The 16506-nt window shown below is 45.5% G+C and overlaps 1 protein-coding gene across 5 annotated transcripts in view; it reads left to right on the top strand.

The window, feature by feature from the left end:
- The window catches only part of Drgx (Dorsal root ganglia homeobox), a 47516-nt gene extending 31227 nt beyond the window's left edge, over nucleotides 1–16289 (top strand). For 2 of the 5 annotated variants that reach the window (XM_069136099.1, XM_046618732.1), the window contains exons 2-5: nucleotides 3765–3996; nucleotides 7946–8151; nucleotides 10900–11240; nucleotides 14783–16289. In XM_069136099.1, the coding sequence (XP_068992200.1) occupies nucleotides 3894–3996; nucleotides 7946–8151; nucleotides 10900–11240; nucleotides 14783–15287 (1155 nt within the window). In that variant the 5' untranslated portion in view covers nucleotides 3765–3893 and the 3' untranslated portion in view covers nucleotides 15288–16289. Of the gene's footprint in view, nucleotides 1–2909; nucleotides 3042–3764; nucleotides 3997–5727; nucleotides 6166–7945; nucleotides 8152–10899; nucleotides 11241–14782 lie in introns of those variants that run through there. The other 3 variants (XM_046618741.2, XM_046618749.1, XM_046618758.2) reach the window with 3 other exon arrangements.
- The last annotated feature ends 217 nt before the right edge of the window (nucleotides 16290–16506 follow it).

Raw genomic sequence — 16506 nt, 5'->3', positions numbered from 1 at the left:
CAGTCGGGGGGGACCCCGGGTGCCCGGGGTGCCCGGGGTGCTCGGATTAGTTTCGCTACATTTCCCCCTTCTGGTCGCGCGTATGTTCGACGTTTCTCTCTCCGGTGTAAAGCGTTGGCTGTACATACATGCCCCGAACGGCCACCCTGAGGGGCTCCGCGTGATCCGGAAAGATTCGATTGGCAACTTGTTCCTGCACTCGTTACATGTTTTTACAGGGTAAGCCTGACGAGGGGTGAAAAACTCGCGATGATCGAAGCAGAGAAATCGTTTTACTGCAAGATCTGTACGAACGGTCTGGGGAATGTTTAATACACATGACGATATTATCCTCACTTGTAAAGCATTGCGTGCTTTTGAATTTATTCTGATCTATGCCGCGGGGTTTCATACCGTAGCATCGAGTCTAAACGTTATATTCTGTAAGGAATCGATTCCCTGAAATAATCGCGAAAATTGAATCGTGATACGTGTATCTGCAACGCTATCGACCTTATTGGCACAATGTTAGTTCGATAGACTTTGCAGCGCCGTAAAAGTTCTAGAGAACGATTTTTCTGCATGTCACTCGGTTTTGGAATTTGTTTATTAATTAATTTTTTTTTCCCGGACGAAGCATTCGAAGCGAATAATCATTCTACATCGCGCGGTACGAAGGCCGTTATACTTCTGAATGAAATATAAGTTTTTTAAATTTGGGATTCGAGAGTGCTTAGAATGGCCGGGGTGATAATTAAGGGATTGTGCGTATAATGGTAATGCCGGTGGAGTAATGGAGCTAATATAAACCCCCTTTATGCATAGGGGCATGAGCCGAGTGTCTCGTCCCTCTATTTTTTGGTCTTTTGAAACCTCGTTGACGCGACAAGCTCTTACACTTCCTTTCCGGCTGCGAAATAAACTGAGCGTACCGGAGTTCCGCGACGATTAATTCCTTCTTCTAAAGAAACTTTAGCAGCACCGTAATAAACGCTTGAATTTTCTACTGCGAGCAGCATAAAGATCACCGCCTAACCGTATCCAGAATCCGCAAAATTATGCCGTTCAAGTGCCGTGCGTCCCACACACCGTGTTTAAAGTCTCCTATTTTTTCTTCCTCACAAACCGAAATTGATATAGAAATCGTAGTTAGATTTCGTTAAGTTTAGGAGCAATTACTTTTGATATCCGACACGCCGACCTAATTGCGTTGCGCAAGAGGGAGGCAATAATTCGCTAATGTCAATTTCAAATTTCAATTAGTATCATCTCAGCGCGGCTCCCTCGCCCTGCCGGAGCATGCTGCGATCTGAAATTCAATTTGTCCCTTCGTACCGCCGCCACAGCCACCAACACCGCTACTGCCGCTGCCACACGGGATGAGAGCTCAGCCTGGCATTAGTCGTGTCTAAGTGTGTGTAAGTGTGCAAGTGTGCTGTACGGATGCTCGACAGGAGCTGTACACAAGCGGAGGATGCAGGGCATCTCCGAATTTCCGCGGCTCCTCGCACTTGCGCAGGTTGCCTGCACCGTGAACCATCATGTGTCCGCTCGACGTTAGGCCAACTTACGCTAGGTTACGTTGCGTTACGTTACTTTGGATGTATGCGTGTACGGCGAAGCTCCCGTCCTCGTCCTCATCCTCATCCTCATCCTCCTCCTCCTCTCCCGCAGCAGCAGCAGCAGCACTAGCAGCTTGAAAACGTTTGCGTGTGGCTTCAACAATAAGCTCGTCGCGTTGCTCCGCACGCCCCTGCCTGCCAAGAGCGAACCGCCTGCCCATTATAAATTGATAACTCGTCGTTTATTAAGTTTCATAACTGATGCCTGCTTAGGCAAAGAGCTTGGATATCCATTATTCAGGCGGGTGCTTCGCTTTACAATCCTCTAACGGAGATTGCCACTATCTTGTTGGGCTGATGGATTTTTACCGAAGCACGATCCCTGGAACGTCGTCATCTTTGTCGAGTTCGCAATTTTTTACCATCGCCACATGTGTCCTGGGATTATACGTATAACGACGGTTTCCTTACTTCGCCTGAATATACCGACACGGTATCGTTTTTCGCGAACGTTATTAGGTACAAACAATACATCGGTCGCATGTTTTCATTCGCAGTCATCTAGGCAGATTTGAAAATTGGAAACTTTAGCGTAGAAGGTAAGCTCCAACAAATTGTGTTAGCGCAAATAATCAAACGTCAATTTTTGGTCGTTTGTCTAAAATTATAACCATTCCAGCTGGACCAGTTAGTTGTGCCCAGCCTTACGCGTAGCAAATCTCACAAGCAATAATTGAATACCTGAACGATGCAAAATTTGTCTCAGTCATAAAGGATCTCTGATGCAGTAATTTACTGCACAGGGAAAGTTGACATGTAAAAAAATGTTTTCAACTGGTGGAACTCGATTCCTCATAAAAAGTAAACATGGGAATGAATAAGGATACAATATTGATGGATTACCTGGTCCACATTTTTCGCATCTCAGAGGATTTTCTTGCAATGACAATGACGCGGATAATCACGGAGGAATTCTTGGTGAACCGCAGCGTCGTGAATTCACGTGCCGATTATTACGCTTGCGATCATCGCAGTAAAGATGGGCGAGGTTATCGAACCTCGCGATACGCTCTATTATCCTTTTCCAGTACCTTCGAGTGATCCAAACAAAGGATAATTATTAAACCCACGACCACTCGAGTTTTTTCACTGTATATTTTACTCTGCACTAGGCCACTTAAAATTTTACCATCTAGGAACCCTTTTCACTTCGCTAATTTCACGTTGAATTTCATCCGCGAAATGTAATTGCACGATTTCAGACAACCGTCACTCACTAGCGATGCTCCTTGACGATATTATAATCTACCGCGATGTTTCACAAACCGCAACTGTTTCACACCACCCGCGATAATGTATTTAGTATTTATGATATTTCATTGCCACCGTGGATTCCACTTCCTCTTTCTTCTCCGCCTATGGCTCTCTTCGTTCTGAATAACGAGACTTGCGGTTATGACGAGATGATAAAAAGAAAAGAAGGAGATATAGTTTGTGATTGTGAGTATCATGGTAAATAGATTTGTTGAATGAAAGAATGAATTATCGCGAATCCAAAAATTTTCTATACCAGTTCACATAGTAGTCAAGTCGTTTCAAAAAAGTGAGAAAAGTGACTCAAAACTTACTGATCAGAATTAATTATTGCACAGTAACTAAACGAAGAATGCTACTACAGTATTATTTATCTTATCAAAAATAGCCCTATTTTCAATTACGGCACTGCATACGGGGTTTCTTTATGTTTCACGTCTTTTTCTGTATTACAAAAATGTATTTAGTAACCAAGTGAACAATAACTCTGATTTATGAATTCATTGTCCTTTCGAGCGAAACATTTCTGTACAGGAACAATGAACAATGCGATCACAGTTTATATTATCCCAAATCAATCCAAAGTTGATTTTTTCATAAAAAAAAAAGAAAAAAAAAATACTACAAAATTTAAGAAACAAAATCTTGTCTATCGGATATCACATGGAAAAAAAGTTGCGCGACCAAGTTTTTTATGCACGAAAATTCCCTGCAAGTTTGGCAAACGAATGTCGCGATAATTCTTAAACGAAGGCAAAGCGCTTATCGTTAGTTTTCCGCATAACCGAACCGCGCGTGCCCGGCGTTCCTCGCCGATTTCGTGTACATGACGTATTTAACCTGATAAATAACAATGACGCGAGAATTTGTATCAATGATAACCGGATGCTATTTCCTCCGCTGTTTCAGATTGGCTCAGTTCAAGCTCATCAGCCTGTCAGCCACCAGCAACAGCAGCAACAACAGCCGTCACCCCAGCCGCAGCCGCAGGTGGCCGTGGCGGGGGCGGGGACGGGGGCCGGGGCGACGGGGGTGGCGATGGCCAGGGCCGGCGGGATGTTCTGCTACCACTGCCCGTCGGGTCTTCAGGCCCCCCGTTTGCCGCCGTCCCTCGAATACCCCTTCGCCCCGACGCATCCTTGTAAGTATCTCAGACCCCCCGGTTGGACTGCATTACCATCCCGTTGGTTGCTTTTTTTTTTGTTGTTTTTTTTTTTCTCGGTGTAAGGCGAAGCTGTAAACGCGTGTTGTTATACGCGTGTGTAATCTGTGCATCTAATCTCCCGTGCTTATATGTGTGTATGTACATCGTACGTTGTACATTGTGTACATAACTACGATACTCGGGTTCAAATTTTTCCAATTCTATAATCGATAATTGGACGAGGGTGAGCCTGACTCGGTGATGCTGCGGGGGTTCGTAAGATTATAACGAAAAAGGCGAGAGTCAAACCACTTTTCAATTTTTATCACTCACGGAATAAAAAGTCTGCAGGGGATGGAGAATATTATTCGTGTGCCGAAGGTGGGCGTATAACGTGGTGTATGTATAGCGGAATGGCAACCGGTTGCTGCCCGCGAAACACATCGGGCAAGTCACATTACTGGTCGAGTGAGTTACTCAAAGTGGCTGGTGCAAACTGGACGATCGCAAACTTAGTTTTACACTTGAAACTAACTTCTTCCCAAACTAGGTAGGTATGTGTGTACGTCCTGGGCGCAGCCACGGTTCTCAGGACTGAAATGCCGGTTAGCTCGGGCCACCGCCATCCGTTCAAGGAGCGATCATTTACAAGTCTATTTGCCCCGGGTCAAAGGTACCACGCTGTTTGAACTTCAAATTACCTTAATTCGAATCCGCAACGCGTAGGTAAACGGTCCCATTTATGGTCCCAAAAGGTACTTTTGGCTATTCGCGACTTACTCGTTCTGCAACAATAAGATTATGCGTTCCCAGTGCAGAAGGATTGTAGGTAGGCGTTAAAAAAGTGTAGCGAAGCAGGGCTTTCCGCTATTTTCGAACAGTGAATTGAATTACAGAATTTGCGCGGTGGTGTTGTCTCTACGATCAACGTTGTGAAGTAGGAACGGTTTGATCCGCTTGATGCTTGGACGGATTACGTTGAACGAGCTATACAGGCTCTTTAGCCTGTAGGCTAATTGGCGGTATAACGCAAGATTGATCACCAAACGACTGATACAACTTGAGCTTCGAGCACCTTGCAGACTGTGTAATTACAGTTTACTTAAGAGCCGAAGTTGCTCGAGTGACTTAACACTCGTCAAGTTCCCACCGACATACAAGCCTATCGTACGTAGTGTCTAGGTCTGATTCGCCGTAATCCAACTGTCCTGTTCGTCACGAAAATCCCGTTCCTACATCACCCTTGAAAACCAACCGCACAGGAGCGACAAGAGTAAATAAGGACAAATTTTCCCCGGGTTACCCAACGTCATCGGCACCCGGCTGCCGATAAAAAATGGCATCCTTTACCGATGGACGGGCGAAAACGCGGTGGACGTGGTGGCCAGGACGTCAGCCACCGGGCGACGATTGCAGAGGGGCCCCTCAGGGACGTCGAGGCACCCTCGGGCCGCGTAGTGGACCCCCCGTCGGGATAAACAGATTAGGTAACTACGTGATAAGTCGGTAAGTGGGTTCGTTCGGTGCGCCCTCCTGCCCCCCGGCCCCGAGTTCGCTTGTTCGCTCGTCCGTCCGTCCGACGTACACACCGACGCCTAACTACATCGTTAGTGCTATTAGTACCCCTGGAGCGTCGGGGTATCATTAGATTTGCTCCTGCATGGTGCCCGCACAGTTACCTTTCGATTCGGGACCCGCTGTTTGCATTGTTCAGGTTTTCACTTTCAAGTTTGGTCGTGAAGAAGACTTGGCCTCTTCGACGAATGCCGTCACAAGTACTACCATGCCGGAAGGCAATTACGAGGCGTTGCGAAGTTCGGCGGAATCCAGACCAGCGACGACGCGGCGTATGCACTAAATCAACCGAAAGTCTGCAGACGTCGAGGAAGACGAGCTGGAGTTCTACCGCGACGTGAAGGAGGACCTCTTGACGAACGACGTCATCCTCATACCACCCGTATATCCTCCTCCGGGCAAATCGAGACAGACACGTATGATCCGCGTCGAGGATCTCGCTACTCGGGACTCGGGTATGGGGCCGGAGTAACCCCAAATGTTACCCTAGCCTCCGGTTGGTTCAGCCTACCGGTTCTTCCAAACGCGGCGCGACCTTTCTCGCCGTATTCACAGGGGGAAAAATGGATAGAACTGGTTACGATTTACAAGGTATTTACCCGCAAGGACCAGATTGCGGTGGGTGACGTCTGGGTAATGATCGCCAAATGTACCCTTTCTTCGATTGAAACGTTCCATGATAAATCCGTGAGTCGACATTAGCGAGGCCAGTTGTTGTTGAACATGCTGTAAAGATGCGTGCAGGATGGCAGATAACGGTCGGGACGCACCACCCTGTCGGTTAATAAATTGGATCAAACCGACTCTTGATGAGTACCACGAGCTGTCCGTATCCCGGTGGAGCTTTACTCTCGAAACTCTAATCTAACATCTATCACTCGGGGCATGGATGCAACCTTGTTTTGCTTCTGTAGTATATTAGATTTTCAGGATGCTGGCTACATCTGTCGGTATCGCCGAGTCTTAGAAAAACACTTCTTATCGAGTAATCTGAAACGATAATTGTCTATACCTGATTTGTTTACTATTCTTAGTCACGTTCGTTATGATTCTACATTCTGTCGATCGTTAAACCAACCTGCGATATGTCTGGGAGAATAATTTTTAAAGCTCGATACGGAGTGGAAAACAGCAACGCCACTCAACGTTTGAAAATAAAGCTAATTAATTCGTTAGGCAATTAATTAGAAGGTTAGTTATACCAAGAACGTCGTCAAAAGGAGAACGACGCGAGTGTCAGGGTAGAGGACAATATTTGCGGAAAATTATATATGTATATATCCATACACCCACAAACGTCCGTGTATCCATACATAAGAGTACTCCGGGGAAGATTCATTTATAACGACACCGAAATATCTACTTGTATATACCAAAGCTGCTTAATTTTATTTCTGTTTACTCGTTGCCTAATTGAGTAAACAGATCCTAATTAATTGAAGCCCAAACGCTACTGAGTGTAGATATTTAGCAAACACCGGTAATCGTATCCACCGTGTTCGGTACTCACCGCTTCTATGTAGAAATGAAGGTATACCTATATCTACCACAATACATACGCACGCTGTAAACTTCGCGAATTCCGTTTCCGGTATCAGCTCGACGGATGGCTAATAAGCTTTGGAAATCAACGCCCCTAAATACTTTATCAAATCACTCCAAGAACCTGTTTGAATCTAAAATTTTCGATTACGGAAGGGGGAAAAAACATCGTATTTAAAAAATAAACACGCGGGTAGATTATAATTCAAGCGTAGTGATGTGCAAATTTAACGCCACGGAGAATCGCAGGCTAGTTAAAAACTCTGGCTTTTCAAATTGCTGATGAACTTGGTTTGTGAAAAACAGAAGTGCGCGTTATGTGTATAATTTTACCGTGACACGCTGTGCGATGACAGAAAAAATAGGCACGGGGATGAAGATCAGAGATTGAGGGTTGCACAGAGAGAACTGGTCGGGAAAGAGTCATGAATTTTTATGAGTTTAGGAAATTAATTTGTGTTTTTTGCTAAGCTGGGCTTAGCGGGGCGGTAATTAATTGCGCTGATTGCCTTGCATCATTGATGAACGCGGCCGCGTCCGCCCTTCTCTCGCGTTTGCGTTTGCGTTTGCTGCGGCCTCTCGAATCCGGCGATTGGCCAATCCCGCGGTGTGTGTTTGGCTTTGCAGATTCGCCTTTTCTACCATGTAAATTTTTTCTTCATTCCTTTCACACGCGTTTTCATTGCCCGTTAAAACCCCCCATCGACGCATCCCGCGGCTGTCGACGGGCGAATACGCGACTCTTCCGCCTCTTGACAAGAATGAAAGCCCAGTTTATGCAGGAGCCATTATTCCACGCTTTATGACTATTTCTAAACCTCTGTTGCAGACACCAGCTACTCGGCGTATCATCCGGCGCTTCACGGTGTCGGGGATGATTCTTTTGTGCGGAGAAAGCAGCGGAGAAACAGGACGACGTTCACTCTGCAACAGCTGGAGGAGCTGGAGTCGGCCTTTGCCCAGACGCATTATCCGGACGTCTTCACACGCGAGGATCTCGCGATGAAGATTAACCTGACGGAAGCCAGGGTCCAGGTGAGTCGAGCATCCTCGAAAGGTTAACTTCTGAAAAACAAGGAAACTCCGAGGCCGCTCGCAGTCCTCGACATCTGTAATTAGAGCAGCTTATTCAAGTTGGTTAAATTCAGACGCCGATATCGGCGTCGCGACGCGCGACGTCTCGAGCGTATAACGCACGAATCGACTGAGGTACAGTCGGGGACGTGGCACCCCCGGGGGTACGTCGCTGACACCCTCGACCCGACGTAATCTCTTGACGAGGTAAGCCGCGGTAATCTTCCGGATTACTTTATACGCTGGGCTTCGCACTCTAGGAGATGACGTCCCTCGCTATCCCCACACTCAGGATCCAAATACCGTCTGCCGACTCGGGAATGAACTAAAGTCATTACGTCTACGCTCTGAAAATTTCCACCACTAGTTTGGAACGAGTTCTTCGCAACGATAAAACGGATATGAATTTTGCGATAAGTCCAGTAAACGTTTGTTGAATAGCTTATTTACCGCGGCGTTGATTTTCACCTTTTTGCCAACAGCTCGCGTGCTGCGAGCTGTTTCGTAAAGCGTACACGTTCGCCGGCGAATCCACCGCGATTAACCAACCAACGCAATATTATCATTCCTGGGGCAGGCCGTTTATTTATATTGCAGCGAATTTATATACTGATTCGATCGGCGGTTGGCAACAGGCGTACAATTGCCAATTATGTCGGAGTATCATGCGGCGGGTTGTAAATAGAATGAAAATCGCGATATGCTTCTCGCGTGTTCCGTACACACGCGGAATCCCGCACGGCCGCATGACGGCGGCAGCCTCGCGGCTCCAGCCTGGGGCCCCTGCAGGTTTATAGGCTGGCGGGGAAGGGCGGCCTCATTGTTTCATTAGCCGAGACAAAGGGAATCTCGAATAATGGGCAAACAGTGGCGTGCACCGCCAGCGTTGTCGGGTTTGCGCGGCTCCTGCATTCGCGACGCGGACTCTCCCGCTCCAATTAGAACCTCCTGAGGGCCGACGAGGCACGTTCCTCGCGTCAGGAGTGACGCAAACTCGAATCCGTCCAAAGCGCCTCTCACGACCTCATCCACTCGTTTATATCCCTAGTTTTTTAAAATAATTACTTCATCCAGCCGCTTCGCGACGAAGAAAAGTATATTTTCAACTCGTCTATACGTATACGAGCCAACGAGTCGATTCGTCGTTAGTCGAATTGCAGGTGTAGTTCTTTTTTCTTTTTTCTTTGTTTGTTGTTTCAAATATCTTTTCGTTTCTTTTGCCACTGCAAACTGACGGGAAGAAATCTTCTTAGGAGACTGCTTCGGGGATGGTGTCTGCGCGTGGATAGACTCGGCGGCAAGCCAAGCCGTTATTGACATATTTAGGATTAAATTCGTATTGAAAAAAATGGAGCTAGGGGTTCTCGAAGATCCCAGGGGAACCGCGGCTTTGTTCCCGGGTATTACTCTTCTGCCCCGTAACCCTTAGGATATTATTATAACCCCCACCCCTCTTCCCAGTCTGCGATGCTGCCTGCGGAGAGTCCGACCACCCGACCCCCGCTTCTCGTGTTTATTTTATTAAACCATTTCGAGGCTGCACGGGTTTAAGAGAAAGAAGAAAACAAAATAAGAATTTGAGAAGACATTACGTTTGAAACATTCGATTCGGCCGGGTGAACACCCGTCCGATAAATTTTCCAAGCTGGAGAGAGACGGACGTTCACGATCAGACAGAGGTCTTATACGTACCTACATTATAGTTATATACTTATACGGGATCGCATGCGAGTTTCTCGGAATAATATAGTACCTCTTCGTAAAGTAAAAAAGCTCTCGCATTTACTGCAATTCAACTTGGCCTAACTTTTTTTCCTTACATTTTTTTTCACCTCCCTGCCCCATTTACTCTCTTTCTTACTTTCAAGCGCAATTTTCTTCGGCACAGACCGAACGCCGCAAGAGGGTTCAGCTGCCTGCAGGTTGTAAAAGTAACTTTACTCTTCCTAAATTTGAAATTTATTTTAGAGGCATTGAAGAGTAAACAATAAACAAAAACTAGTAAATTTTGATTTTTCACAACTCATCAAAGCGTGTCGTAAACGAATTCGCAATATGTGGGATTTCAAATATAGTACAACGCCTTGAATTTGTGTAAAGTTTTCGAGACTGCGGTTTATGGGGGTAACTTTCAAAACTTATTCCGTATTATTTTTTTAGATACTTCTTAGAGGGAAGACGAATTAGTTGAAACAAACATCAATGTCTCTTCCAAGATAGCATGCAACGCGGCCGTATAGATTGTCCGAATATACCGTCGATGCGGAGAAGAAGCCTATTGCCGTGGCGTCTAACAGCACCTGAATAACAATTCTTTTTGTCATTCTCCGCGTGTAAAGTGGAGGATCCTGACTCGTATAATAAAAAGTCTATTTCAGTTGATATTACGTCAAGTTAGCCTCGTTAAAAAGACTCGGGAATCTAAAGGAAGACTCACGAGTGAAGAGCGAGCGGTGGGTTTCAGCTCGTTGAGCATGTGCGGCTCGTATTATATACCGAAAGGCGTGCAATTAAACCATGCAGTCGACGTCAGGTGAGCCTTGCTCCGGCTTCGCCCGACGAAGAGAGCCGCACACGTCCAACTATTTAGTCATACGTACAGAGAGAAAGAGAGAGAGATAGAGAGAGAGTCAGGAGATCGGCAAATTCTTACAATTGGATAAGGAGGATGCGGATTAAACGGTTCTCATAATTGTCCCGTGTCCCCAGGTCTGGTTCCAGAACCGACGGGCAAAATGGCGGAAGAGCGAGCGGCTGAAGGAAGAGCAGAGAAAGCGGGAAGGCGGCTCGGATCCCGGGCTACCACCACGGCCCACCAGCCACGAGCCCGACGCGGCGAGCGCCGAGGGCGAGGACGTCGGTCCGGACGGAGGCTCGAGGAGTCCGAGCACCACCTCGGCGTCGGTCAGCCCGAGGCCCCAGCAGCCCCAGAGTCAGTCGTCCGTAGGGGGCGCCGCGACGCCGCCGCCGACGCCGACGTCGATCAGGGCGCAGCCCGCGCCTCCCAGCACCGTCGGCACCGTCGGGGTCCTCGGACCCCCGACCGAGAGGTGAGCCTTTATCCCCGTCCGTATACGTCTTTAGGAAATATCACCGGCCTTAAACCATCTCCGTTTTCGCCGAGACCGGAAACGCGCTCCGAGCCATTAACCACGTCGTCTCCTGGCGTTCCACCCCCCCGCCAAACGGATCCAAGAACCGATGTTGATACGCTGTATGGATATCAGTGTAATCCGCACCGCCACCTCTTATTCTTCATACTCCTCGCACTTCTGCCCTTGCCAGGCAATCGTAATTGACGCCTCGTTAGTCTCCCTCTGCCTGGTTTATGTGTATTATATGTACCAATGTACGGATCTTTTCATTTCTGGAAGAACGGTCAGAGCCCTGTATCGTGTTTCATCGCCTACAGACGGCCGCGCGGTTGACCTTCTAAATCTGTCATCATCACGGCTCGATGGGGTGGATAATACTGGAAATATTTTCCACGATTTTTAACTCTGATATAAATCATAGAACCTATAAATATTACCGTTTATACTTTGTGAGAATGCAGTATGCATAAAACATATCGATTCTGTATAAATTTCATTTCTTTTACGCCAAAAAGTCACGGAATAATGAAATAATGTTTCTCATTTTTAATCTAAAACGATAATTGCAGATGTTACAATACCAATTGAATTTCACTGATTTTTAGAATACACAACACATTGATACACCTTGGCACGTGTAACGTCATATTGCTGCGATTTTCAACCTCCCATATTTGTCCCATTTAACGTTTAGCTTAAAAAAAAAACAACATACGATCCAATTATTTTTGGTGTCTCTTTTATTTGATTCACGTATTAAATTTTTTTACGCGTGCACCCAATTCTGCTGTACCGTGGCATTAATCGGAACTTTATAAACCTGGCGATGCCAAGTCCTAATTTCATTTGTTCACACAATATTTTTACAATTTTTTTACTTCGCAGCTCGCGGCAATGATTCAAAAAATTCGTTTAAAGTTTTGAAAGAATTGGCACGTATACCTCTGTACCAATAGGATACGGTTGACTCTATCGATTCGACGTCGAGATCGCATGAATAGTGTAAGGAAAAAAGTCAATCGAAGAAAGGCCATAAGTCGTTGTCTCGAACTTCCGAAGGTGGTTTGTCTCCCGTCTGAACCGGGGTGAAATACGAATCGAGCGAGATACGAAAACGTAATGGCATCCCGACGTCATGTAAATCGGTGTCGGAGACGAAGGAGGGCGTCGGATGGCGCGCGAGAACTGAGGGGCCGTGTGTAAGCGGCGGAAATTTTCCTGACGCTCGGAGCGAAAGTCTTTGTCAAATTTACATCGCGATGTTTAAATCTTGCAATTTCACCTCGTCGAGACCTCCGCATCTACCGATTACGTTAACGTGTGAAAACAATTTTCACAAAAGTCGAGTAAAATATATATAATATGAATATATGTATATGCATATGTATGTATATATATATATATATATACATACATATATATTGTTTTAATTTACCCTGATTTTATTTTCTAATTTTCTTTTCTTATTTTTCCCCCTATTTAATTTTACCGGGACAAGGTACGTACGAATTTAATTTACGTACTTGCGAATAAATGCAATCAAGGTGGTTTACTTGGTTTTCTCTATGAAATTAAAAAATCTCCAATATCAATTCTGATTCAAATTTTAATTTCCCTGGAATTTGAAGCTAACGGAATTTGGTGAAAAATTTTAGGAATATTCCTATCCCAAATAAGTTTCACATTGGAGCCTGTAGGTAAACCGCGAGGGATGCGGTCGCTGGTAGCATAGCTCGAGGTGCAGGGAGAGGATGAAAAGAAGAAGGGGAGGGAGGTTGAGGTTGAAGAAGAGGCCGGTCCGTCGTCTCCACGGGTGTAATTTATTTAAAACCACCCGCCGTAAATATATCCTCGTCATTTATTCAGGCGCCCGGAGCTTGCGGACTGGGGGTACTTTTCCTCTCCTTTTCTCCCCCCCCCCCCCCCTCTCTCTCGCTCTCTCTCTCTCTCTCTCCTTTACTCGGTCTCTCGCCACTTTTCTCGTACGCATCACCACCACAACGAAATTCGAGTAAATATTCCCGTACACCTATAACACATCTGTGCATCTTCGCGTACACGTGTATACGCTCTCCCCTAAGCAGACCCTTCGTAACTTGCCCCCTGGTGGAGCACGCGGCGAGGCACCACCAACCCACCCGGCGCCGACTCGTGGTGGTTTAATATCATTGAATTTTAAATAAAGATTTTAATGGATTGTCATTACATCGGTTCTCTCGTCTCTCAAATATACTTTTCTCCCCCGCTCTTCTCCTCCCTTCTCCCTACGATCTCCACTCGCCGTACGACTTTTAATACACCGCTTGTACTCGTAAATCTCGATGCCGGTACCAAATTTTCCGTTTCAAAGATAAATCCTGATAATCCAACGACGACGTGCTTTCGAGTATATTCCGCAATCCTGAGAGGATGAAATCTTCCGTGTAAAATTAATTTTTATAGGCTTCTGAAAGGAATAATTATCTTCAACCGATACAAATAACGTCTCGAAACCTTAGCTTCATCTTTGAACCCAATTTCAAATACAACAACAACAACAATAATAATGATAATAATAATAATAATAACAATAATAATGATTTCCTTGTATCCCTTTTAAAACGATGGAATTACGGACTGTGCTGATTTTCTTACAATTAGAAACCAATACAAGGTGTCGGTTACAAATGATAACGAAAATTATGTGTCCGCAAAGTTTGGAACTTACGCAAGCGAGGTCTTCGTACCTTTTCCATGCCTAATTACAAGAGGGTTGATTGGGCCCCGCGAGTCTACGGTAACAAACACACGTATACTCGCGAGGTGAAAATGGGCACAAGCTCACGAACGGAACGCGGCTAATTGCCTGTAATTATCGCGCTTACCACGGCTCAGAGTCCCAGCCTCCCTTATCCTCCCGTCTACTCATCCTCGCATCCCTCGAGCCTCGGAGCTCCGCCGACTCTGGAATTCCACCTTCCGCCCGTTTCCCGTTCCTAGGCGACCACTTGGGCGCCACGAGCCTCGCCTCCTCGGTCTTAGCCCGTCCCTCTGTGTACAGGAACCGCGATTCGGGTCGCCGTTAGCTGCCACCTACCTGCCTCGTTACATTAATTAAACAATATTTGCGATTAATATTTGAGAAAATCACCCTCGCTTCAAAGCGGCCTCGGTTGGAAACCGTTCCGCGGAACCAACGAGCCGCGTATCGCTGTTATATCTGCGCACGTACATCTATATATGCGAAGCAGACCTCGTTGCGAGTATAAATTTCACCCAGCTACTCGGCGAGTGACGAGCCGAAGGACGAGGACCATCCCCGGGTAGACGAGCCCACCGCAGCGCACCCTGAAAAGCTTTTCAAGCAACGCGACACCCGCCACGTGACGCTGTATGATAAACGACAAAAAAAGTTATATAAAAAATATTTGCACAACGGTGGAAAATACTTTTCATACAATAATCCGAATGCCTCAACAATATCGGAAGCAGACATAATTTAATTTGGCTAAAAAAAGTTTCCCCTTGTCTCTGTTTTTCAGTAACCTAGGATCAGCCGCCGGTTTCAGGCCGGTCGAACCACCCCCGTCATTATTTTTCCCACCACACTTGGCGGCCCAATTTTCCCCGCCGTTGTTCGGTACGAAAATCGGCAGCACTCCGACCTCCTTGTCATCCGGTACCCCGTCTTTGTGGAGTAGCGGCGATCACCGGCCAGGCAGCCTTCAGGACATGCTATCTTGGTCCCCGGCCGGGTGGCCGGCCTCTTTGTGCGGATGCTGCAAGCCCGGAAGCAACGATCTCCACAGGAGCAGCAGCCTGGCCGAGCTGAGAAGGAAGGCCCAGGAACACTCGACCGCCTCCGCGCTTTTGGGGGGCCTCGCCGGGTTCCCGGGCGGACTCCCCTTACCGTTGCCTTTGCCCCTCCTGCCCCCGTTGCTGGGTCTCTCAAGACGACCGGAACACCATCACCTACCCTCGGTCGTTCACCAAATACAACCGTCGACCAAAGAAGATCCGTAGATCGTAGATCCCACCGCCGAATCCCACGATTTCCCACGATTTGTACGCGGGATGCACTGTACAGTGATAACTTTCTCCGTAAACCAATTATGAATCGCGTGAGAACGAAAGAATTTAACATCCCGTCGCGAAAAATGATCGCGTTCACGATTTTATAATATTTTGAAAGAGAAAAAAACGTCTCGATTTTCGTAAAGAAATTTCAATGTGATTTTTATATATTATCATGTACAATTTCAGAGACGGACAATATTGTATATATTGATTTGTTTTTCAACGATGTTTCTCTCTTTCAACGAAAATTCAACGCAATTAGAAGGTTTGCATTAACCGATCGACTATATGTACTATATGTATATATATATATATATATATAGCGAAGAAATAATTCCAATTTGGCAAATATGAATCATTCGGTGATACTTGCCAACCTTTTTTGTCGATGATCGTGCGTACAGTACCTATCCGATCAAAAATTGCAAAGTTACAAACAATACGATTGAAACCTCGCATAGGTTCGTATAACGAATAGAAACGTGATAGTAACATGTAGAGATACATAAGAAATATTAATATAATAGTTATAATAATAATAATAAAAATAATAACACTAATAGAAACGATTATGATAGTATATCGATGTTGACAACGGAGTCGATCGCCGTTCGAAATTGTATTAATTTCTCCGCAAGAACGAAGTGAGATTAATCGAAATGAGATTCAATATAATCAAAGTTAAATATATAATACTATACTTCACTGCCCGGAGGCACGGCGCACGTATCGTAAACAACCAATATAGCATAGCCGCCAAAGATTGTAGGAAATCTACACACGTATAAACCTGTATATTGTATTACTGTATTCGTAAATGCATAAAGTTAAGAATAACTCAATAATATATATTTAAAACAAAATATATTAAAATATATGAATATAGGCAGTGATATTATAGCTGATTATTAAGGTAGTTGTGTTGAATAAACTTGTTCTCGTGATAAACGATTTTAATTTCATTACTTATTAATATTATGTACCCGAGTCACAAATCATTTCCATTCCACTACACGTTTTTTTTTCATTTTTTTTTTTTGGTTCTCAGAGTTGATTTCTGAATCAAGGTTACCGTTTCTGAAATTACGTAATTTACCTTACCGATTGTGAGTGGTTGATTCTAATTATGCTGAGATAAATGAATCAACAGTTTAATTCGGTTGTT

Source organism: Neodiprion pinetum, chromosome 1 (genome assembly GCF_021155775.2).
Source record: "Neodiprion pinetum isolate iyNeoPine1 chromosome 1, iyNeoPine1.2, whole genome shotgun sequence".
Classification (NCBI taxonomy): Eukaryota; Metazoa; Arthropoda; class Insecta; order Hymenoptera; family Diprionidae; genus Neodiprion; species Neodiprion pinetum.
The sequence above is the reverse complement of the archived record's forward strand: the minus strand, read 5'-3'. Positions and strand labels throughout refer to the sequence as shown.